The sequence below is a fragment of the Diaporthe amygdali genome, assembly GCF_026229845.1.
Source record: "Diaporthe amygdali strain CAA958 chromosome Unknown NODE_9_length_1275696_cov_64_842800, whole genome shotgun sequence".
NCBI classification, from domain to species: Eukaryota; Fungi; Ascomycota; class Sordariomycetes; order Diaporthales; family Diaporthaceae; genus Diaporthe; species Diaporthe amygdali.
The window spans coordinates 1,237,884-1,259,717 of NW_026517029.1; the positions used below are offsets into that span (position 1 = coordinate 1,237,884).

Genomic DNA, 21,834 nt, shown 5'->3' on the forward strand with positions numbered 1-21,834 from the left:
TGAGGCAAAGGAAAATTGGTTTTCGTGTGAACCGGGGGTTTTTGAGTGCAGACAGAGCCCCCTCCCCTCGTTGCTGATTCTACGGTCTCGACGAAGACGTTGAGACCGAACTGTTCCAGGCAACACAGGGGAAAAGAAAGCGGCCATGACACATGGCCCTAAGATAACCTCTACCGCGCAGAGCGACATGATCGATATTGTTCCTTAAGGACCGGTTTAATCCTAGGCAGGAACACAATACAAGTGACTCAAAAATGCTATATTTGCCATTGACTGTTTTTAATCGGTGATCACGGTGAAGATATTTGTCCCACTAATAAATTGCAAAGCATTTGCCTCATTCCAATTTCCCTTTCTGTATCGCACCGCTCTCTCTTTGGTCTGATAGATTGCTTCGGTGCTCACACCCGGATACCCACGACTTCATTCCATGACGCTTGGCAGCGCGGGGAGAAAGAAGGCTACGCTGAGTCGTAGACACATTCATAGCCACATAATTAGCAGTGTATCATGGTAAACCCGGTATGGGCAAGCGACGCGGCAAATATCATCACTCGATTCACACAGTGAAATTATGTAAACACCGATCCAGGTACAGTGTTGTCCTCTAACCAAAAATACTAACGTTTAATCAGTATACACACATTATCATGGCTTGCCCTCCCTCCGTTATGACATGTCTCGTTCATGAACCTTACTCCAAAACTCCACACCAGTGTAATACCAACAAGTAGCCAACGCCTCACACTGAAAGGACATCACTAGCTGATCTCTTCAAGCGCACAGTTGGGGTGAAGCACGTAGACGATGTCCTGCGCCTGCGACTGAGGTGCCGCAGACCCATCGCCGGCGTCTTCGCCGCCGGCGGCCATGCCTTCACCACGGATACCCATGAGGATGTTGTCCTGACAGAGGCATGATTGTTAGCTGATATAGCTCCGTAAAAGCAAGTTGAAGGTGCCGTCACTTACCTTGACCATCTTCTTCAGCACCATCTTCGCCAACGCGTGCTCCCGGTTGTAGTCGTCCTCGCCCTGGAGCTCATCCTCCTTTTGCTCCAGATACCACTGGATCAAGGCCTCGCCCTCAACACCCTCGCCGCTGCCGGCCTCGTCGTCGGCGATACGCTGGACGATCATATTGACCATGCTGATGTATTTCTCGTACGAGATTGTCTGCTTGCGCCTCTCTGGCTGGGCGGACCCTTCGCCAGCATCCGCCATTTCCTCGTCCGCATGCCCCTCGCCCATCTCAGCATCACCATCCTGGTCTGCGAGAACACCAGCAGCCTCCGAAGCAGCGCGGCGAAGTGTCTCACCATCCTCGACAGGCTCGTCATCCTCATCGACCTCGACATCGTCGTGTTCGACGGAGATGATGCTCTGCCTAAGGAGGTTGAATGCCTCATTCACCATGTCCGGAGTGATTTCCTCCACACAATTTGCCTTGGCAATAGCCTCGGACAGCCGGATCATACTTTCCAACTGACGCACCGTGATCCGGTAGCTGTTCTTGCCCATGCCTCCCTGCGCATCATCGGCTCGGAGCTCACGATACCGCTCAACGAGGACTTCTTTCGACTCCTCAGTAAATTCAGGGCGGAAAGTGCGTGCAAACCGGATGTACCGCTGCAGCTGCTCCGTGCTGAACTCGGGCTCAACAGCGGCGTCACGCAGCTGGTGGATGCCGACTATGTGCTCAGCCAAGTGGCGGTCGACTTTCTCGTTGCACTCGTCAAGAATGACAAAGAAAAGATCGAAACGGGACATGATGGGTGCCGACATGTTGATGTTTGCGCGCAGAGTGGTCTTGCGATTGTATCGGCCACCGACGGGGTTGGCGGCAGCAAGAATCGACGTTCGGGCGTTCAGGGTGGCTTGGATACCGGCTTTGGCAATAGAAATGGTTTGCTGTTCCATGGCTTCGTGGATAGCAACCTGGTCAGCTATATCCATCTTGTCGAACTCGTCGATACAGCAGACGCCATTGTCAGCAAGCATAAGTGCGCCAGCTTCGATGGTGAATTCGCCGGTCTCCTCGTCCTTCACAACAGCTGCTGTCAGACCAGCAGCTGAGGACGCTTTCCCGCTCGTGTAGACGGCGCGAGGTGCGAATGAGCAGACGTATTTCAAGAACTGTGACTTGGATGTAGACGGGTCACCAACAATACAGATGTTGATGTCGCCTCTCAGCTGCATGCCCTCAGCAGTGGACTTGTGAACACCAGACATGAGTTGCAGCAGTAGACCTTTCTTCACCACCTCGTGGCCATAGACCATGGGCGCCAGAGAGTTGACCAATCTCGAGTAAATATGGTCGCTGTGCACCATTTTACGGAGGTCCTCGATCTCTGATGGCCCAAATGAAGCAAGGACCGCTTCTTGAGCCTGTTGTGCATTTTCGTTATTTGACGAGTTGAGAGACGCAATGATGTCCGTCACCCCACCACCCAAATTTGTGGTGTCCGGGGCCACCATGCAAGCGAGAAAAGCAAGACGATAGGTCAAATCGCGAACACCAAGAGCCTTCAAGCCACTGACACCGCTGCCGCCGGCATCACCACCACGAGGGTTGTTGCGATCGTCACGAGAAGCTTGGGCATGGTTGCCGGGGAGGCCGAGTTGACTGACATCCGGCACAACGATCAAAGCGCCAGTGAAAATGCACTTCTCGCCAGCCTTGGCCCGATCAACAATCTCGCCTCGCAGGATAACATCCATAGTCCGAGGCATGCTGCCAGTAGGAATCTCAGAGCTGTTCTCTTGGATTCGGACCTTCTGCCAATCGATGAAGGTGCTCTGGCGGATGTCGAGCTGCCACGCCTGACGGTTGTTGCAAGTGGCGTTGGGACATTGAGTTGGCTCGGTATAGCGGAAGGTCTGCTCGACGTTGGGCACGACAACACGGCATCCCTCGCACACAAACGTGGCGACTGAAAGCTCGGGTCGCACCTCAGAGGTCCTTGTGACAGTTCCTGAGATGGAGAGAAGTTGGCCGATGTTTCCGGCGCGAAGGCTACGGACTCTAGAGACCAAAGGCAGATTGTAAAATGCGATGGAAAAGACCTTGTCGGTCTGCTGGTTCGTAGTCTTGCTGCCTGGGCCCGACTGGCTGCCAGAACCAACGTTGCTGGCTCCAGAAGTGGTCATGGTGCTCGACGCAGTGGGTTGACGATGCTCGCGGAAGTATGCCGGCTCGTGCTTCGCGATCATGTTGTGTAGAGCGGCGGTAAGGTAGGGCAAGAACCGATAGTACTGATCTACTATACCGTCCGCAAGCGTGCCGTCTGTCCATGTTTGAAGATGTTTAAAGTCGACGTAAAAGGTTGACAGTGCGTATGCGCGCATGCCATGGATCTGAGCGACGTAATATTTGTCTGTGGTGATGGCGCTGGATGTCGGAGCCCCTGAAGAGGTAGGATCCTCTATGAATCTGTTCATCGAGTTGTCAGCGCGGGTCGGAGCAGCCATGCAAGAGCCGAAGAACTCGCATACCCTTCAATGAAGTCTTCGAAATGCTTCTGGACCAATACGCCGAGTTTGTCCTCGACTTTGGGAATGTTCTGGGTATCTGCTGGGCGCCGGTTGGGGATCTGGTCATCTTCGAACCCTTCGTTGCCCTCATCATCACTCGGTGCGCCGTTGCTCTCAGAGGGGGGGCCGCGGGGTCGACCTCCTAGTGAAGAACTCGACGGATTGCCGCGCCGTTGTCTTGGTGTCCTCGAGGGGCCATCGGACATGGGAAAGCCAGCATCGCTGGACATTGCTGCTGCCGTAGCCATCTTTGATACCAGTTGCCTATGGAGAAGAGGAAGATCAAAGTGTATGAGTCGTGAGGTGAGCAGAAGACTGGAGTGTCAAAAGTCTGGATATGCAAGAGTTTGGCGCGCGCAAATGCAATCAATTCCCCTGCACGATTAATTGTGGAACGCGTGGAAAGCGCGTCGCGCGTCAGGGACGCGGCGAGTTAAAGTGGCTGCATGAAGGCTAGGCCGTATGTGGAAGTATGTTTTTCATTTATCATGGCTTGGCCAACCAATGCGTTGCATTCAATCCTAACGTCTTTTCAGAACAATTGGACTATGTAACTGGCTTGGTCTAAAGCAATATGTTTGGAGTAATTCATGCCGCCCCTCGCCCAGGGAAAATTCCAAGCATTGAGAGACCTGCCTCTCTCAAGCATTTGAGCAGCAGCACGACAAAGACACTAGGACGGCACTGGGGTCTTTCTCAATCTCTCCTGGCATAGGCTCATTGCCCCTTTTCCTCGTAAGAGTGTATCTAGAAATGTCAGTACATGTTTAGAGATTGTATATCACAGACCACACGCACCTGCTCGGCGACTGCGATCCATTCTTCGAATCCTCGGGCATACGGATCAGAGGATGCGTCCGCCACAGACTCATGGCCCCAAATCACCACCTCGTCAAATTCTGCCTTTGCCTCTAATATACCCAGTGGCATTTCTTCCTCGGCATCTAGGTCGACAACTTCAGGCTCGTCTGGCCTGGGTGCTTGAGGCTTAGGAGGATCTGTCTTTTCGATCACGACGCCTCGATAACCCTCTGGGACTTTCAGAGCCTTGCCATGCAGCTTTCGGCCTCTGAAGTACGCAACCCGCTTGCCATCTATGTCATGGTCAGCAAAGAGCCTCTGCCACAACAGTCCACATGCACATACCTGGCTCTTGTGATGGGCTCCAGTACGAGTCTGCTGAGCCGATGGGGCCGTCGTGCTGGATCCGGCAGGGTAGGACATTGGGGGTCGCCTTATCACAAGAGGAGCCCCTGGGCTGGCTGAGAGAAAGCATCGGCTGTTCCATATCGTTGTGTGGTTTCCAATTGTGTGCTCTACTACTTAGTTCCAAAGTTACGCAGAGTCGAACGGGCGCGAGTCCACATGAGGCGCGTCTGCTTCAACGCGTAAATTGAAGAGCGATAAGGGTTCCTTATCTTGTTTTGAGGTCAGGGTTTTACGAGTGCAGCCGGGGAACCACCCCGGTCTGTCGACCCTTGGAGGCATCCCATCTTAATCCATCGCATCCCTGGACCTGTCGTGGTCTGTCTCCGGACGCTGGAGTGCGCGGGGCTATTAGTCTCACCACGCACTCCCAAACCATTCAAACACAACGGATGGCTCTGGACGCAAAGCCGGACATTTGTGCCAGTCTTTCTATCCGAGGCGGCTGAACAACGAGGCCGAAGAGGATTCTTCAACATCGTCGCATCCCGCGGCGCAAAGTCTTGACGTCATTGATGTTGTGGCTGGTCCAGCTCGAACCACCACAAGGTGGGCCCCGCCGTTCCTTCGGTTTTGTTTGGATTCTCTGTGATGAGTGAAGTTTATGTATCGTGGACTCGCCCTGTGACAGACCGGACCGGGTTGTGGAGCGGTGTGCGCAAAGGCACTCGGATGTCGTGGCTACCTGGGTACTGGGAGCATTAAACCCCCCCGTGTTGCCAGGACCGCCACCATTGCAACCACACGACCACACCCCAGAGGGGCAGAGGGGCAGAATTTGGCTCTGATCCTCGCGAGATCTCCAATGCTTGACAGCTCCGCACTCGGCAATCAGAATATCTGCGTGCCTTGTGATACTACAGTCTCTTCCCGGCTACCTTTATTGTAGCTTGGCAGTCTTAATATCACTTGTCAAGTATCAGTAGGCTAGCTACCTTGCTGTTGCCATGTGGCTGACCGCTTGCTTTTCTGGAGAATATATACATGTACTACGAGAGCAGTTTCTTGTTGATGAACCGTCCTCAACGCTTGGGGCAAGTGGCCACAGCTTGCTACTCGTCGCGGCGTGTGCCGTTCGCGCTCAGGTCTGAGGAATGTCGATCGTCCGCACGGAAGCGTGGGAGGTACCAACCTCTGCCCCTCAGGCCCCTCGACCAACTGGATGAGACACTCCCATGCGAGAGTCTTGACAAGGTGACAAGCTGCTGCGGGTTGCAGCTCTGACCAGCCCCACTACACCATCTCTATCCGGTTCTCGAAACCCTTGCTACCTGAGGTCCCAGGGGTCCCTGCGATTGGGATTTGCGGCATGTCTTGCTCGACTGGAATCCAGGTACAAGGTACCGGGGTCGTGATGCGTAGACTTCCGGAGTGTGCTGAGTAGATTCCGCATATGTGGCGCCTCTTGGTACTCAGCACGCAAAGTATTCTCATTGCGCAATAATTTCTCGATATTGAGCTCACCAACTAGTTTTTCAATGGAGGAAGAAATTTAAACGAGAACATAGTATGGAGTATTTTGTGTGCGCGGTCTCGAAGAAACACCAAACATCCAGGCATGCGCAGCTCGAACGACGTGGCTTGGCATCGCAAGTCGACTACCGGCCCTGGCCTTCCCGAGCTTCAAGTCCACCGGAATTTGGTCGTGACCTTCCAGCACCTTGCCGAATGCAGAAACAGCCGAAGTACCGCGGTGTCTTCGGAACTGACCATATCCTTGTCACAAGAGCTTGCAACGGACGCGCACAGTCACAGCGGAGCGATGAGGTCAACGAGGCCGATGGTACCTCCCCCTGCTTTGCGACAGAGTATTATGGGCACTCCTTCCTCTTCCATGCGGCTATGCGACTTTGTCGCAAGCCTTGCATCCAACCTGCGACTTGGCCCCTCCTACGTCTCTTGTTTCCTTCCTCGCTGCTTGTGATAATGTGCTTCGTCGCCGACACTTGAACTGTACCGCCTCTGATACCGAGCTCCCCAATCTCGCCGCGCGAACTCCTAGACAGTTAATTTGGCACTTCCTCCAGGCCAACCATGCCACTGTTGCCGAGCTTCATCACGCGACCACCCAGCCAATGGGTCCAGTCCGCCCGCGGCACAATAGGAGGCATCACCTGGGGTCCAAGTGTGTCTGCCGCCAAGTGGGCAGTTCACTCTCTATTCAGCAATATTCAAGTTGGAACCCTGGTGCTAGTTGACGAGGTAGACGGCACCAATCATGTGTATGGCGAGAAGCTAGGCACTTCCAAGTTGCCGGGGAGGGTCGTCGTGAACGGCGCGATCAGCGTTCCTAGGGTGGAACTGGTTGTCAAGAAGAGCGCTTTCTGGATGCGACTCGTCCTGTTCGCCGACATGGGTTTTTCAGAAGCATACATGTTGGGCGAGGTGGACTGCACCGACTTGACGGCCTTCTTCCAGGTACTGTCGTCACTACTGCTGCTGCAAAGAAAGGCGCCATGGCATGCTAACAGTTCCGCGCGGTGTAGCTCTTCCTGGCAAATCGAGAACAGCTAGGTAACGGAACGACCCTGCTGTCGACTTTCTCGAGCTACGCCTCTGCGCTGGCTCGAAGAACGAACACGATGTCGAACTCCTTGCTCAACATCTCAGCCCACTATGACATTAGCAATGAAATGTTCGCAGCCTTCTTGTCACCAGATATGACATACTCCTGTCCGATCTGGGACAAGTCCGGTTCTTCCAATGAGACATTGGAAGAGGCGCAGATCAGGAAATTACAGGTATTTATTGACGAGGCGCACATCAAGTCGACAGACCACGTGTTGGAAATCGGAACTGGCTGGGGATCCTTTGCGATTCTGGCCGTGCAGCAGACAAGATGCCGGGTCACTAGTCTCACGCTCTCGCAAGAACAGAAGGCGCTTGCAGAGGACAGAATTGCCAAAGCTGGCCTCTCAGACCGAATAGAGGTGCTGTTGATGGATTATCGAGCCTTGCCCGTGCCCCAGCGACCTTACGACAAGGTCGTCTCGATCGAGATGTTGGAGGCAGTGGGGCAGGAGTTCCTGGGGACCTACTTTGCCTGTATCAACCGGCTGTTAAAAAAGGACGGTGGAATTGCGGTCTTCCAATGCATCACCATGCCCGAGGCACGACATGACGCGTACTCGAAAAGCGAGGAGTGAGTGGTTACCGGGCCGTGAGGTGCAGGCTGAGGTGCTAACCAGGTTCTAGTTTCATCAACCATTACATCTTCCCTGGCGGCTACCTTCCCTCGATCACACAGCTGATCGACCATATCAGCAGAGAATCCCATGGAACACTTGTTGTTGAGAAGGTGGATAATATTGGTGGCCATTATGCGAAGACTTTGAGGCTGTGGCGTGAGAGTTTTATGAACAACTTCGAAGCCAAGATCAAGCCTGCCCTTCTCGATAAGCACGGAGATATGACAGATGAAGGTATCGCCGTTTTCAGGAGAAAATGGGAGGTGAGTCACAACTCGGGATAGTATCCACTGGTCGCCGCTGACGAAGAGACCAGTACTATTTCAGATATTGCGAAGCCGGCTTTCTCGCCAAGACCCTTGGGGACGTAATAATTTCCGTTGGACGCGACGGAGCCATGGAGCTGATGGAGGGGATTCCCAAGTGAACCATCCTCTTGCGGTGCGGGTGCCTGGATTCGACGGGATTTAACAAGCGTGCTCACGCACTTTTCGGTTAATCTTCCGCAGCAGCATTACACTGTCGCGGTTTCGAATGCCGCGGGGTAGACTAGACGAGGTCGAATATTTAATGAGCATAATTATTGCGCAGGATTGTTCAATTCCGTCGCTTCTTCTTTGTCTTTTTCGGCTTTGCCTTGGGCTTGGATTCGATTGTCTTCGGGACAAACTCGGGGTACCGGCTGGCATGCTCCACGTCGAAAGCCGGCTTGTATCTCCTGAACAACAACATGGCGACTCTAGCATCTTCGATACTGGAATGCTGACCTGTCTGGATTTCGACACCCAATATCTCCCTGGCCAGGACTCGCAAAGCTGGCTTGGGTCCGTGACCATACTTCTTGAACCCGGAGAATTTGGCCGTGTCTCGGATGTCTTTCCGTGGGTGATCAAGTATCAAGACGTCTAGATCGTGCTTGAGATCATGGCCAACGAGAATCCGGCCATGAAGAAGGTGCCCTACTTGGGCCTGGACATCTGCGAAGTCTCTAGCTGTCGCCATGTGCTTTGGGGCTATGCCACTGATCCTTGTCCTCCAGTCCACCACTCGTTCCTGAGGGCGAACGTACGAGTCGTAAACTTGACGTCCGTGGAAGTCAACGATACTGACTCTGGCCAAAGCATGTCCGTAGCCTCCTTCTCCAATGCCGACCATCTCACAGTCGATGGCAATGTACTTGCCAACCTCTATGTCGCAGGTGAGGCCCTCGTTCGGCCGGACAGCTGACGCGGTAAGTAACGAGTTGTCCTTGGCACCCAGGCCGTACGCGTCTGAGACGGCCTCTGGCGATATGTCGTTGTCTTCGGCCCAAAGTGCGAGGGATGCGGATATTCCAGGCTGAGACTGCGAGGCACCCATGCTTGACCTCTTAGATTCTTTTGAGTTGCTAGCCCTGGAAGTGACGGGCTTTGTTTTCGGCTTGGGCCCTGAATCACTGCCTTTGAGCTTCTTCGAGGATTGTTGTGAGGCTCCGGCTACCGCTCCGTCATCAGCCTTCCTTTTCTGGCCTGTAGACTTGGTCGATTGTTGCTTGATCTTGGCCTGCAGCTGTTTCCAGTTCGACGAGAGTTCAGGCGCCATCCTACAGACTTGAGGTACTAGGCCACCGAATGATTTCGAATGTGCCACGTCAATCACAGGCCCATGACAAATGGCCGGAAAATGACCATTGGGGGGCTGTCAGGCCCTCAGTTTTCAAAGTGAGGTTGAGGTCTAGACACATGCAGTCTCACTGAAAAAGAGTGTTCAAGGTTGCCGGCCGAGAAAGGCCCAAGCGTCACGGCAGTGGGGCGGATTGCTGCTTATCAGATGTCAGCCCCCAATCCGTAGAAATCTGTTACTGACTTATGCAGTCGGAAGAACCACCCAACCTACCTTCTGAAAGAGCTGCTGTAGTGGCTCTGGAACAGCGCTGAAGACGACGCGGTCGCGAAGCACGACTTTGCATCAGTCAATCAATCCACCACTCCATCAATCCATCCACAACCACGTTCCGCATCGACAGACGCATCATGAGTCCGGGCGCTCTTAATGGAGAGGCTGTCGTTGGCAGCGATGGGTCGCGAAAAAAGGGCAAGGCGACACCCGACACAATCGTGTAGGCAATCATGCTTCCCCGTTGCGAGTTCCTGGCGCAAATGTTCACCCCACTAACGAGCGCCGTTGCAGGGTCGGGTGCATTGCTATGGTGCAGAAGAACGGCCACCCACGCCGCGCAGAAATCCTAGGCATCAAGGACACAAAGAGCGGCCGCCAGTATTACTGCAACTTCGACAACTTCAACAAGCGACTTGATGAATGGGTGCCACTCTCCAGGATCGACTTTGAACAAGACGTCGAGTGGCCAAACCCGGACAAAGACAAGCCCAAGGACGGTAAGACTAAGAAGGGGGCAGTAGCACCGTCCAAGAAAACACAGCCCGGGAAGAGACCGCAGAAACGACCTCCACCAGGAAAGCGAGAGCAGTCCATCACTTCCGAGGCTCAGACGCCGCACCCATGGCCAGACTTTGTGGACTCCCAGTCGCAAACGCAGAAGGGCACTCCCACTGGGGACGAAGGCCCCGATGTGGCTACGCCGACCCAAGATGCCGCACCTACGCCTGCGGCCGCAGACGAGATGGATGTGGACGGTGACGAGACACCAAAAGTTGACTCGTTCAGCAGAGAGGATGAGATCGAAAAGCTGCGAACATCAGGGTCCATGACCCAGAATCCCACCGAGATTGCCCGCATCAGAAACATATCGACAGTTCAGTTTGGTCAACATGACCTTTTCCCTTGGTACTTCTCGCCGTATCCAGAGGCTTTCACTCAGGAGGACGTTATTTACATCTGCGAGTTCTGCCTCAGCTATTATGGCGATTTTACTAGCTTCAAACGCCACCGTCACAAGTGCACGTTGCAACACCCGCCAGGAAACGAGATCTACAGAGACGATTGGGTCTCATTCTGGGAGATTGACGGGCGGAGGCAGCGGACATGGTGTAGGAATCTTTGTCTATTATCGAAGATGTTCCTCGACCACAAAACCCTTTACTACGACGTGGACCCATTCTTATTCTACGTCATGACCAGGCGGACGGAGAAGGGCTGCCACCTCGTCGGATATTTTTCTAAAGAAAAGGAGAGTGCCGACGGCTACAATGTGGCATGTATTCTAACCCTGCCTCAGTACCAACGCAAAGGCTATGGCCGGTTGTTGATCCAATTCTCTTACGAGCTGTCGAAGATCGAAGGCAAGCTCGGGTCGCCCGAAAAACCTCTCTCTGATCTGGGTCTCCTAAGTTACCGGCAATACTGGATTGAAAACATTGTTGACATGCTTCTCGAGTACCACGATAAAGACGATAGGTGCAGCATTGAACAAATTTCCTCAGCCTTGGCCATGACTACGCAGGACGTCGAGCACACTCTCCAGGCGTACAAGATGCAGGTTTACCACAAGAGTGAGCACAAGATTGTTGTGCCCAACAGCCAGATGGAGGCGCACAACAAACGAATGGAGAAAAAGAAGAAGCTGGTATGGAGAGAGATCAAACCTGATTTGATTCAGTGGAAGCCGCCTGTTTTCACTGCTTCGAACAGGACATGGGGCTGGTAAGGACCGCGGACTGCAGTCCAGTCATCAGTTGCATGCATCAAATGTAAACTCTAGCCATCAATAGCGTTAATTCAAGATACCCCTTTCGAGCAATGAATTTGAGGACATGAATTGAAACACGAAGTTATGTTGATGAAGCCTAAAGAGGGCCATTAACCTCGCCGTTCCCTCAGGGTCGCCGCCATCGACTACTGTCATGGACACACTGGCCACTGTATGTCAAGACAATTTGACTCCAAGTCAAGTCAAAACCTGAGGAAATCAATCTATGTGCACATTGGAGCTTCGTCTATTCGACTTCCTTGCGCCAGTGTCATCGTCATTCTAGCCTGTATTCCTACTTAACACGAAAGCCTGTTGTCCTGAACTCCCCTAAATATGCGAGTTACCGCCAGTGCATGTTGTCCAGCTCTGCAGCCCTGCAACTGCTCCCAATCACAAGACCGTTCTCAAAAGAATGTTTTGCGCGCGCATATGTATATGGGGCGTTGTGATGGGATCAGTAGAAAGCGTCTAGCTTGCTACCGCCAGAGTCGCCTGGTAGCTCTTGCTCCCCTTGGTCCCAAAGGGACTGTACAGTGCGGCCGAGGCGTGCGACTCCCTCGACGAGGTCTTGTTCTTCTTCCCACGCAAAACACAGTCGGATGCTGTTGGGGAACTGCACTGCCTTCTCATCGCCGGTGACCTGAAACATCTGGCCTGGTGGCACGATCAGATTCTCGTCCTCCAACGCTCGTTTCGCGATAGACTGGGCCGTAGGCCCCTTTCGAAATGTAATCCACACGAAATAGCCTCCGTAGGCCCTCTGTCCACCATCCGTGGGATTTGAGTCCAGCACCTCGATGTCGAACTGGTCCAAGTGTTCATGCACAGCCTGCATCATCAGCGCGTGCCTCCTCTGCAGACTTGGCCTGCAGGCCTCGTCGATGTGCCGCGCCAGCTGGCCACTCTTCATCATCTCGCAGACGATCGTCGCGCACAGCTGGCTGGGTGCGCCGCCAGACTTGGTCGAGCCGGTCTGCGCAAGACCAAAGGCGAAGTCCCGCGTGCCCTCAACCCAGCTGGTTCTTATGCCTGGCCCGACAATCTTGCTGAAGGAGCCGTTGCTGATAGCATGGCCGAACCACTTGCCGTCTGGCTGAGATTGATCATGTGTGCTGGGCCCCAGCGCAAAGTCGATGTCCGAGAGTCTCGGAAGTATCTTGACCTTGGCCGGCGGTGCACCTGAGGGAGGATTCGAAGAGGATCCGACGACAGGCCATTGCAAAAAGTCATAAACATCGTCGCAGATGATGAGGCAGTCGTACTTGCGTGCCAGACGAACGAGCGCCTCCCTCCTCCTGAGCGTCATAGTCTTCCCTGATGGGTTCGCGGCAGAAGGGACCGCGTAGATGACATGCCTGTAGACCTTCCTGAGATTCGGGTTCTTGTACACAGGCGCCTCATCCGGGTCGATCTTGTCCTCGATTTTCTTCAGGCCCCTCTCGAGCCAATCTAGATCGATACCCTCATCGTCCTCAGGAACTGCTTTCAGCCGTCCCTTGAATCCGGAGTCCTCGAAGATAGCACATGCCAGGTAATAGCAAGGCGCAATCGCCCATACGGCCTTGGTATATACTGGCTCGGTGAAAGACTGTAGTATGCAAGCCAGTGCCTGGCTCGCGCCGCCTGAGATGCAGATCCTCTCGGCGTCTGCCTCTGTGCCATATTCTTTGCTTAGGAACTTGGACAGCTCTTCACGCAGAGGCTGATAGCCTGGATCAGGGCCGTATTGAAGACCTGATTAAAAGTGAGCTTGTGTGGTCAAATAAATTAGAAGACGAGTGAGATAGCCCTCTCTCCTTAAGAGATTTCACTAACCTGGAACAAAGATGTCGGGATTGGACAGAACGACATTTGCGGCCGCCTTGAGTGCCTCTGCTGGTAATACATTAGGCGATGGCCACCCACGAAGAAGGTTGATGGATCGTTTTGGGGGCTCATTTGGGGGTGCTTCTGCGGGCGTCATTGTGAGAGAAGAGAAGGGACGTTGGTGGTAAGAAGGACTCGGGAAAACGAGCGGTCGGCCAATGTATCTCAGATATCTGGCAGATTTGCAGGAGGCAAGCATTGGAAAAGGCAGCAGTCAAAGCTACGCAGTCAGTACACCTGATCAACGATAGCGGAGGGCCTTTGCATCGAGCGTGTAAGCTCGACGATGGTAGTGGTCGGGCGAAGCGATAGTGCAGGTGAAGTGGAGAGGGGCCATTGTCCGGCTTTCGGCGTTGGCTTTGACGGCCGATCGAAAGTTTACCAAGGGCTCTTGTCCATTTATTACGAGCAATACAAGATTTACAATCAATCAAAATTGCTACACTGCTGAGACTTCAATTATTTTCATACGCAGTGAGAAGGCAGGACAAGGAGAAACGGGTTCTAACATTGACCGTCACTATGGGCAGCCTATTCCGGGCGCCATCGAGGCTTCAACCAGCGCGTCTTCCGGCGAGCCTCAGCCAGCTTCTTCAGCCCTATAGGCCGAAATCTCAATCTCGCGCCGGTCCGTCAGGCAACTTGACCGGCCCGCACCCGGAGGGCCCACTCCGTTCTGTTCGTTCAACCCGATCCCAGGTCACTTTGCTTGGCAAGCTATTCTTCAAGACAGGACTGCACGCTCTTTCTTTCGTTCTGATGGCCGAGGTACACGCTTTGCGCCAGATGACTACCAGATCTCTTTTGCTTCCGTTGCGGTCGACTTCGGTTTGAGAAAAGCCCACGAGGCAGAGGGCTGAGCTGCAACAGATGGCTTAAAAGTATTGTTCCGGGTGTGAGCTTCTTTTAAATCTTTAACAAAGCTATCTTCCGGTGTAAAAGAGATCGCATTGCTTAGCACGTTGATCCAAGAAGCAGAGATCTGTCTATGGTCCGTGAGGACCTCCAGGACCCCCGAAGCCACCACCACCACCGCCGCCAGGACCTCCGAATTCAGGGCCACCGCCAGGAGGGCCACCGCCATGAGGGCCCTCGTGCTCGTCTGATCCGCAGCAGCTGCAAGACTCCTCACACCCACAGCAGCCGCATTCCTCTTCAAAGCCACCGCGAAGACCCATCTCCATCTGAGGCTCAGACGTCTTATGTGAATCAGTCAGCCAGATGTTCGCTGCAAATCCTGCCAAGCGAGTCTTGTCTTACTGGATAGGATGACTTACGGGCTGACGGGTAATCACCACACCCTCGAGGGCGGGGACCTCCATAGGTTGTTGTTGTTGAGGTGGGTCGACTTCAGGCATCTTGCGCAACTGGGTGGCAGAAAATATAATGGTTGTGAAAGTCTGTTTCACCAGACCATATCTAAGCTCAAAGCCATGAGGATCATTCTGTTTATATCTTGAATTGTTTGACACATTTTATGGGTCAGAACATGTCAGGTCGTGGCCGCGCCATCCTGTGGAGTTGTGGATACTTCCAGCTTGACCATCATTTGCAATGAGTGGAGCGCCATCTGGGTATGCATAGTAACACTCATGATATTTACCGCTAAGCCCCAATGCACGCGTCTCTGTGGCCCCCTACAGAAGTCTGAATGCTGTGTTTGGTCCCCTTAGGCGAAGACCCTGTCGTCGTACCTTATGGTTAAATTTGATCCTGGCGCTCATTGCAGCCTGTACTCTGGCTGGAGATTACAGACACGCAGACAATCCCTTGTGCCCTTCTTTCTTAGCAATTCATACTCTACATCTTTTTAACCAAGGGCAGATGTTGCTTCCATAATCTCCTCCTCGCTAGGTCGATTGACAATCATGAGATACAGCACATCCTGCGAATATGTCAGCGAGACGTCAAAAGGCAAGTTTTGAATAGTTGCGGGGCAATTCACCTTCTGCAACAGCTTCTTAACTCCGCCGATCAAAGATAATGGGCCAAGACCATCAGCTGGCGATTCGCGTCCACCTAGGGGAGCACGAGGTACGCCATCAATAGATCGGCCAACTTGTCTGAAGTCGCGGGCAGTACCTCTACCTCCCACACCTAGAGCAGGCCCTCGACCGAGCCCTCCACGACCGAGTCCTCCACGACCGAGTCCTCCACCAGCATTATCTTGAACCCAATTCCGAATCTTGCCGGTAGAGGCCTTCCCTCCCGTGACGAAAGCCAGGAGATCGCCACTGGACGCAGGGTGACTGGGGTCTGCGTATCGGGAGCGGAAATCAGGCTTGGGAGCTAGGTTCGCCATGTTACTCTCCGGGTTGTCGCCGGACCACTTCGCGACGGCCCGCCGGTCGAAATAATCGGTAAGAAAGGTGCCGCTGCGCTTGATGGCGTTCTGCTTCTTGGCCTCTGCCTCTGGGTTCTCGGGTGTCGAGGAAGCCAGAGCGTCAAGCCTCGGGAAGACCAGTGGCGCCGTCTCCGGGAACTCGAAGCTACTGGTCGCGGAAGAGGACTTCATACGGCCCTGGATCTTCCCAAACATCCCTCCACTTCCTGTCGAAGTATTCGCGATGGTTGAACCCAGATCAAAATCAACAGTCGTGACAATTGAAGGATCTTGTGGCTTCCACGTCATTAGTAACGCGACCACTCCTTTCGGCTTGAAGTACTCTTCGTTAATCTTGTCAAGGAAACTGTTTGTCTTGGTGCGACTGTGTATCTCGGACGCAGCATCTGCCGCCATCTTCGTCGCGATCGAGACCGCGATTGTAACAGGCTCGGGCACGTGCTGTGCTGCCAGTGAAGCCAGGTTGATCGCCTGGAGCCATGGGTTAGGTTGGACGGCCTTGTTCAGCTTGTCTAGGAAGTCAAGGAACGCTGGCTGATCGATCCCAACGTTGTCAAAGAGCGGTGCGTAGGCTTGGATAAACCCACGCGTTCGCGCCTTCGGCCGGCGTTGGGTGATTACCACAGGCAAGTCGAGGCGCCCAGTAGGAGGGACTGGTAGCTCTATAAGTTGGTGAGTGCGTATGAAGTCATCTGCCAATGCTGAGACCTCGCCTGGAGTGCTCGGGGTGCTCGATATTCGGTTTGCTTCTCCAGCAAGATCCTCCTGTGCTTCATCGAGCTGCCAATCGGTCTCATCATCCCCCCTGGTAAAAGTCTCGCCACGCTCTCCCTCGTCCTGTGAGTTGGCATGCGCAGTCGTACTAGGCAATTCTTCCTGCTGCTTCTGAGCTCTCTTCTTTTCTTTGTGGTGTTGTATGCTTTCTGAGGCGAGACCGACACCGGCAGCAGCGCCCTGGACAAGTATACCCAAGGGCCCACCGCTCTCATTGCGCCGATTGCGTGCACTGCCAAGCATCTCCTATGCTCGAGACGGTCGCTCGTGATTAGATAGTGACTGATGATGGAAATTCAAGGGGCTTTCAACTTGGATGAGACTGGTCTGCACCAATGAGCCTTGAGACAATGGCCGTCTTTTTCTTGCCAAGAGGCAAAGTAGTGCTCTTATATACTCCTGAACTGGTTCAATGTAAACAACGGGAATCCTTCCACTTCCATCGGTGTAAGCGATAACGAGAAGGACTCCCGCTCGTATCCCAAGCCCACCATTGTGTGTATCACTCCAGGCAGATACACACCAAATTCGGCTGAGCACTGCCGCGTGGATGCTTTTGAGTGCTTAAATGTCAACGGTTTTAAGCCGGAAATGCCTCCTTCGCGATGGGGTTGAGGTCGACTCAATTTCAAGCAGCTGCAGTTACGCAACCCCCGTAAGCACTAAGTCGTGAGGCTGAGCTGGAAGAAGGATTGTACCCAGCAATTTAGGCTCGATATCGTTCTCGTTCTCGTCCTCGTCCTCGCGTTTGACATCAGCTGGCTTAATTCAAGTGTGGGGTATCGTCGTCACGTACTAAGCTCCTCCTATGCGCTGCCAAGCTATCAACACCTTGCAAATTAGTGGTGGGATGGCCTAACGTGTGCCACACAGATAGAACCAGCTGTTCCCCGTACTTTGCTTGTAGATGACCATAATACTTGGAAGCCTCGAGTTCTCAAGGCTCTCAAGAATTTGAGGCAGCAATGTAATGCTTGTGTTGGGGGGTTTCTGCAGTGCTTGGGAAAGAAACCCGGTGATAGATCTGCCAAGATGAGTGGTTGATCCATCGACTATTTTGAGAGATTCAGACAATAAAAATGCTTAATAGGGTATCCTGAGGTCTGCTTGGGCCTATGCGATGTCACTAGCGTGTATCTACAGGTTCCGGGATCCACCTCCCTATGGTTTATCCTCCCATATATCGTATGGCATAGCGTCCTTGAATATCAAGTGTGGTTTGCGGTTGGCTAGGTCCAATATCGTTTCAGCGAATACACCGTTTGCCCCTAAAATAATTTCGTCAGCTCTAAGTAGCAGCAGAGTGAATGCTTGGGCATTAAGAGGTAATTAGGTCTTACAAGCGAACCAGCTCCCTTAAACGAACAATATGTTAGCTCACTTCAATCTTGCATGTATGAGTCTTGCGGAAAACTCACTGGTATATGCGTATCCCGAGTTCACGTCGATGCTTTCGTGGATGAGTCCAAGCTTGGCACTTTTCAGCACAAAATCAAGGCAACCCATGATCTCAGCATCATTGTCAGTCGTTTGTGCTTGAATCAACAAGCTCATTGGCCAGGCATTGCGGAGGCCAATGTGAGGCCCTGCGAGCGTCAGCAAACATGCACTCGAATTTGTACGCAGGTATGAGAACCCACCTCCGATACCTCGAAACTCTTGCCCCTCGAGGTAGTATGGATTCGACGCTCGACTCAGTAGCATTTTGCGGGTGTTCTGGTAAACTTCGTCGTCCGGCGGGACGAATCCCATCAAAGGCAGAGCCAGTAAACTAGGATAGTTGGCGTCATCCATCAAGATGTGAGAGCCATAGCCGTCGACTTCGTACGCAAATACGCGACCGAACTTGGCGTGCTGGACCACACCGTGTTCCCAGATACCGTCGGTAATCTGCTGACTCCAATATGCGAACTTCTCCGCAGTTTGGGTTTCACCAGCAGCCTTGAGGACTTTGGCCGTCCTCTTCAATTCAACCGCCATCATGGCATTCGCTGGGATGAAGAAGCCAAGGATGGTAGCGTCGTCACTGGGCCTAAAAGCGCTGCGGATAAGACCAGTACCATTGTTCAGAGGATTTCCCACGCCGTCTAGATTCAGGGTCTCGGTCCCAACGAAGGTCTGACGCTTGAAGGTGTATGTATTCCTGCGATACTGTCCTGTGGCAGGATCGAATGTAGACTGGCTCTGTTGACTCAACACTTCGAGCACACCCTCCAGAGCCAGCAACCAGCGCAAGTTCACGAAATCGAGAGAGCCAGTGGTCTCGTAGAAGTCGTTTGCCAAAGTCAAGAAATGGCCGAGGCTGTCCAGCTCGTACTTGCACTCGAAGACGAAAGAGGGCTCGTAAGTCGGATGAACAAAGTCGTCTTGCCCATTGTACGAGTTCTTGAGGCCAGAGATAGGTGGGGGCTGAAACGCATTACAGTACGGTGACTCGATAACGTACTCAGACTGCGTGTTGATCGCTCCTAGGATCAGGTTGAACACGGCCTTGTCCTTCTTCGCAAGCGGCATGTACGGAGACAGCTGATTACAGCTATCCCGGAGCCATTCAGCTATGATGTCCCCAGTGATAATGAATGACTGTGGCCCCGTCCACGCGCCGTCGTCCAGAGCGCTCCTCCCAAACTCTTTCTTCTTGAACTTCCTAGTCCCGTCGGTGTGGAATTTGACTGTCGTATCTGTGGTCGATGGAAAGGCATTCTCGAAGAGGCGGGCCAGGTCAGGGTTCTTCATCCGCGAGGTAACATCTTTAATAACATTCTCGATTGAATCAGAGTGGAACGTGCGACACTTCGGATGTGGCCGCTGGAACGGCAGCTGTAGGGGCCCTTCGCTGTTAGGGGGGCTACGTCGCGTTAGCCGTTCGTCTGCTCGATGCGCAAGTGGGCGCGGACATACTGAGGACTTGTCGAGTATTTCGCATAGTCTGGACATGCCTCGGCATAGTCAAAATTGGCATCGCCCACCAACGGTTTCTCTTGCGCATAGCCAAGCGGTCCATGTGCGAGCGCACCCAGCGGTAGGAGGGCCGCGGCCAGAGAAGATCGCAGCAATCCCATCGTCTTGGGCGTTCGTCGATGCCGGCGGGCAGAACCAAACGAGAGGACAGCGCGAGGGGTATGGGGAGGTTCTGCGAACGGAGTGCTCGCTCCGGTGCGAGCAGGATACAGCGACTGTCGCTCTTATCAGCAGAGAAAGCGGCTTTTGAGGTGCCCTACAGCATTCATTGGCGCGTGCGAATTAGGGACCGACGAATGCTGCGCTGAACGGACGGCCCCAGCGAGTGAAGAGCACACGTTGCAACGAACAGGAACCAGGAGCAAGAGGTTGAGGACGGTGGGAGGTGGTCGAGGAGATGCCAATGCTCGGATGTTGATGTTCCCATGCATAGGAAGCTTGTTACCCCACAAAGATCGTCGCACTTCCAGGGATCCTGCGCCTAATTTTCAGGGGTCATACAAGGGGGCGGCTCTAAGATGGGTTCAAACGCGCAAGACGCTTGCGAGGTCATCTGTGACCCACTCGATCTCGCCTGCTATTTCTATCTCCAGACAGACTAACCACTTGTCGTGCGTCTCCAGTATGTGCCTACAGCACTCTTGCTACTGCCCGGGCCTAAACTCCCCTGTCCTTCAACGAGTCCTAACTGAGGGATACATCATTCTTTTCACAATCATTTCTTGCTGAAAAATGACATGATATTGCCCTGACCCTTCGCAGCTGGTTTCTTGGGCTTGGAGGGTTGTGAGCTGGCCTCTGCTTTCTTCGCAGCTGGTGGCGCTGGTTCATCCTCTGAGAAAGATTCCCAACCAGATTCCTGAACAGTGACTATCTCAAGTGTTAGAATGTGCACGAGATCCCAGTAGTGGGTAATTGTTGGTTGCGACTCACCCAAGTAACCTTGATCATCCATGACTGTCTTCTTTTTCATCACACGCCTCCTTCCCCGGCGTCGTCCATTGCTGGCGCTTGAAATGACCTCGGCTGGCTCTGGTTTCTCGTCTATCTCCGGCTCTGGTTCTGGGACATCCTCAGGCTCTTCCATTGGCGTGTCTTCATTGTCTGGCTCTTCGTCTTCACTGTCCTCCTCCATCATGCGCTTCAACTCCTCCTGGCGGTCTTTCCTTGTCTTCCGTGCCGTGTCATCTTCACTCTTGGGCTCGACCACAGTATCGTCCTCTCCATCATCAGAAAGTTCCTGCATAGGTGAATCCTCTGCGGCACTTGCTGCTGTTGACCGGGGAGTACTAGCATTCTTCGGTTTGGAAGCAGCTTTGGCGAAGGACTGCATGATACCTCCAGAAGCTCCGCGCTTGAGAGCAGGCGGTGGTTGCTTCGACCCTGACAGCACTGGAGTGGACTCCTTGGAAGCTGGTTTCTGTTCTGGCTTGGCTTCCTCCTTGACTTGCGTAGCCGGTGTGTGCCTCGGGGCAGGCGGTTTCGCGTCAGCTGTCTTGGGAACTGCCGCAGCAGGCCTGGGGCCCTGGCCCTGGCGCTCTCTTCGCCATACGTATGGATTGCGAACAGGTCCAAGGGAATGTTGTATGTTGGCTGAACCGTCCTCGGCTGCCGCGTCGTTGATTGGCTTTGACACATCGGCAAGTAAATGGAGGTCCTGCAGGGAGGCTTAACATCATACAAGTCGCACGCGGATAGATGAGTCTTACCTTTACAGGGTGCGTTCCTAGACTATATACGTGAATGGAGCTGATGCTTTCATACTGAGATAGCACATCTGTGAGGCGAGTCAATCAAGGATCCGGGGTAAAGGGGCCACGGCAGTATGTTTTACCCTCGAGACTTTCCTCGGCCACAAGAGATAGCGTTGTCACGGGGCCGTCATCCACCGCAGGCTCAAGTTCTGGGGGGGAGCTGGCCATTTCCACGTCGCCGTCTTGCTGGGAGTGGCCATTGGTGTGGGTGACCTTCCTAGTACCATACAACATGTAGGTTGCGTGGACTGATCCTGAGCGTTTGCCATTTTGCCAGGAGTGGAACTCGTAAAGCATCCTAAAAGTTGATGAGCATGAGACTCTTTGGTGCACAAAGACATGCTCACTGTTTGGCAACATTGACGTTGACTTTTAATGCCCGACTCAAAATCCGGTATGTGACCTAAGGAAATATCAGTTTGCGGATTGGAATCGGTGCAGCCGTGGATGAGAACATCTCACAATTTTGCCCTCTGATAGGACCTGTTCAGCGAGGTAAGTCTTGTAATCGTCCATGGTGAAAGCGATTGCGACTTGGCGCAAGGTTTCTGCTCTGATC

General features: G+C 53.4%; 9 protein-coding genes across 9 annotated transcripts; 2 read left to right on the top strand and 7 right to left on the bottom strand.

The window, feature by feature from the left end:
- Nucleotides 1–761: 761 nt before the first annotated feature.
- On the bottom strand, nucleotides 762–3,781 carry J7T55_013207 (uncharacterized protein; the record flags this gene model as incomplete). Its single annotated transcript, XM_053141873.1, has 3 exons — nucleotides 762–905; nucleotides 972–3,432; nucleotides 3,495–3,781. 3 exons carry the CDS (start codon nucleotides 3,779–3,781, stop codon nucleotides 762–764), a joined length of 2,892 nt encoding a protein of 963 aa, XP_052995552.1.
- A 469-nt stretch (nucleotides 3,782–4,250) lies between these two features.
- J7T55_013208 (uncharacterized protein) lies at nucleotides 4,251–4,821 on the bottom strand (the record flags this gene model as incomplete). The annotated part of the gene is made up of 3 exons (XM_053141875.1): nucleotides 4,251–4,280; nucleotides 4,332–4,627; nucleotides 4,680–4,821. 3 exons carry the CDS (start codon nucleotides 4,819–4,821, stop codon nucleotides 4,251–4,253), a joined length of 468 nt encoding a protein of 155 aa, XP_052995553.1.
- A 1,952-nt stretch (nucleotides 4,822–6,773) lies between these two features.
- Nucleotides 6,774–8,354, top strand: J7T55_013209 (uncharacterized protein; the record flags this gene model as incomplete). The annotated part of the gene is made up of 4 exons (XM_053141876.1): nucleotides 6,774–7,157; nucleotides 7,226–7,881; nucleotides 7,935–8,190; nucleotides 8,244–8,354. The coding sequence occupies 4 exons, from the start codon at nucleotides 6,774–6,776 to the stop codon at nucleotides 8,352–8,354; spliced, it is 1,407 nt and encodes a 468-aa protein (XP_052995554.1).
- Nucleotides 8,355–8,524: 170 nt separating this feature from the next.
- J7T55_013210 (uncharacterized protein) lies at nucleotides 8,525–9,508 on the bottom strand (the record flags this gene model as incomplete). Its single annotated transcript, XM_053141877.1, has 1 exon — nucleotides 8,525–9,508. The coding sequence occupies one exon, from the start codon at nucleotides 9,506–9,508 to the stop codon at nucleotides 8,525–8,527; it is 984 nt and encodes a 327-aa protein (XP_052995555.1).
- A 431-nt stretch (nucleotides 9,509–9,939) lies between these two features.
- On the top strand, nucleotides 9,940–11,531 carry J7T55_013211 (histone acetyltransferase esa1; the record flags this gene model as incomplete). Its single annotated transcript, XM_053141878.1, has 2 exons — nucleotides 9,940–10,025; nucleotides 10,097–11,531. The coding sequence occupies 2 exons, from the start codon at nucleotides 9,940–9,942 to the stop codon at nucleotides 11,529–11,531; spliced, it is 1,521 nt and encodes a 506-aa protein (XP_052995556.1).
- Nucleotides 11,532–12,030: 499 nt separating this feature from the next.
- On the bottom strand, nucleotides 12,031–13,539 carry J7T55_013212 (minotransferase; the record flags this gene model as incomplete). The annotated part of the gene is made up of 2 exons (XM_053141879.1): nucleotides 12,031–13,310; nucleotides 13,392–13,539. The coding sequence occupies 2 exons, from the start codon at nucleotides 13,537–13,539 to the stop codon at nucleotides 12,031–12,033; spliced, it is 1,428 nt and encodes a 475-aa protein (XP_052995557.1).
- Nucleotides 13,540–14,428: 889 nt separating this feature from the next.
- J7T55_013213 (uncharacterized protein) lies at nucleotides 14,429–14,800 on the bottom strand (the record flags this gene model as incomplete). The annotated part of the gene is made up of 2 exons (XM_053141880.1): nucleotides 14,429–14,641; nucleotides 14,720–14,800. 2 exons carry the CDS (start codon nucleotides 14,798–14,800, stop codon nucleotides 14,429–14,431), a joined length of 294 nt encoding a protein of 97 aa, XP_052995558.1.
- Nucleotides 14,801–15,252: 452 nt separating this feature from the next.
- On the bottom strand, nucleotides 15,253–16,803 carry J7T55_013214 (uncharacterized protein; the record flags this gene model as incomplete). Its single annotated transcript, XM_053141881.1, has 2 exons — nucleotides 15,253–15,327; nucleotides 15,616–16,803. 2 exons carry the CDS (start codon nucleotides 16,801–16,803, stop codon nucleotides 15,253–15,255), a joined length of 1,263 nt encoding a protein of 420 aa, XP_052995559.1.
- Nucleotides 16,804–17,721: 918 nt separating this feature from the next.
- On the bottom strand, nucleotides 17,722–21,791 carry J7T55_013215 (uncharacterized protein; the record flags this gene model as incomplete). The annotated part of the gene is made up of 12 exons (XM_053141882.1): nucleotides 17,722–17,828; nucleotides 17,901–17,915; nucleotides 17,979–18,146; nucleotides 18,201–19,396; nucleotides 19,462–19,736; nucleotides 19,872–20,002; nucleotides 20,275–20,391; nucleotides 20,455–21,148; nucleotides 21,261–21,298; nucleotides 21,356–21,573; nucleotides 21,623–21,678; nucleotides 21,738–21,791. 12 exons carry the CDS (start codon nucleotides 21,789–21,791, stop codon nucleotides 17,722–17,724), a joined length of 3,069 nt encoding a protein of 1,022 aa, XP_052995560.1.
- Between the last annotated feature and the right edge of the window lie 43 nt (nucleotides 21,792–21,834).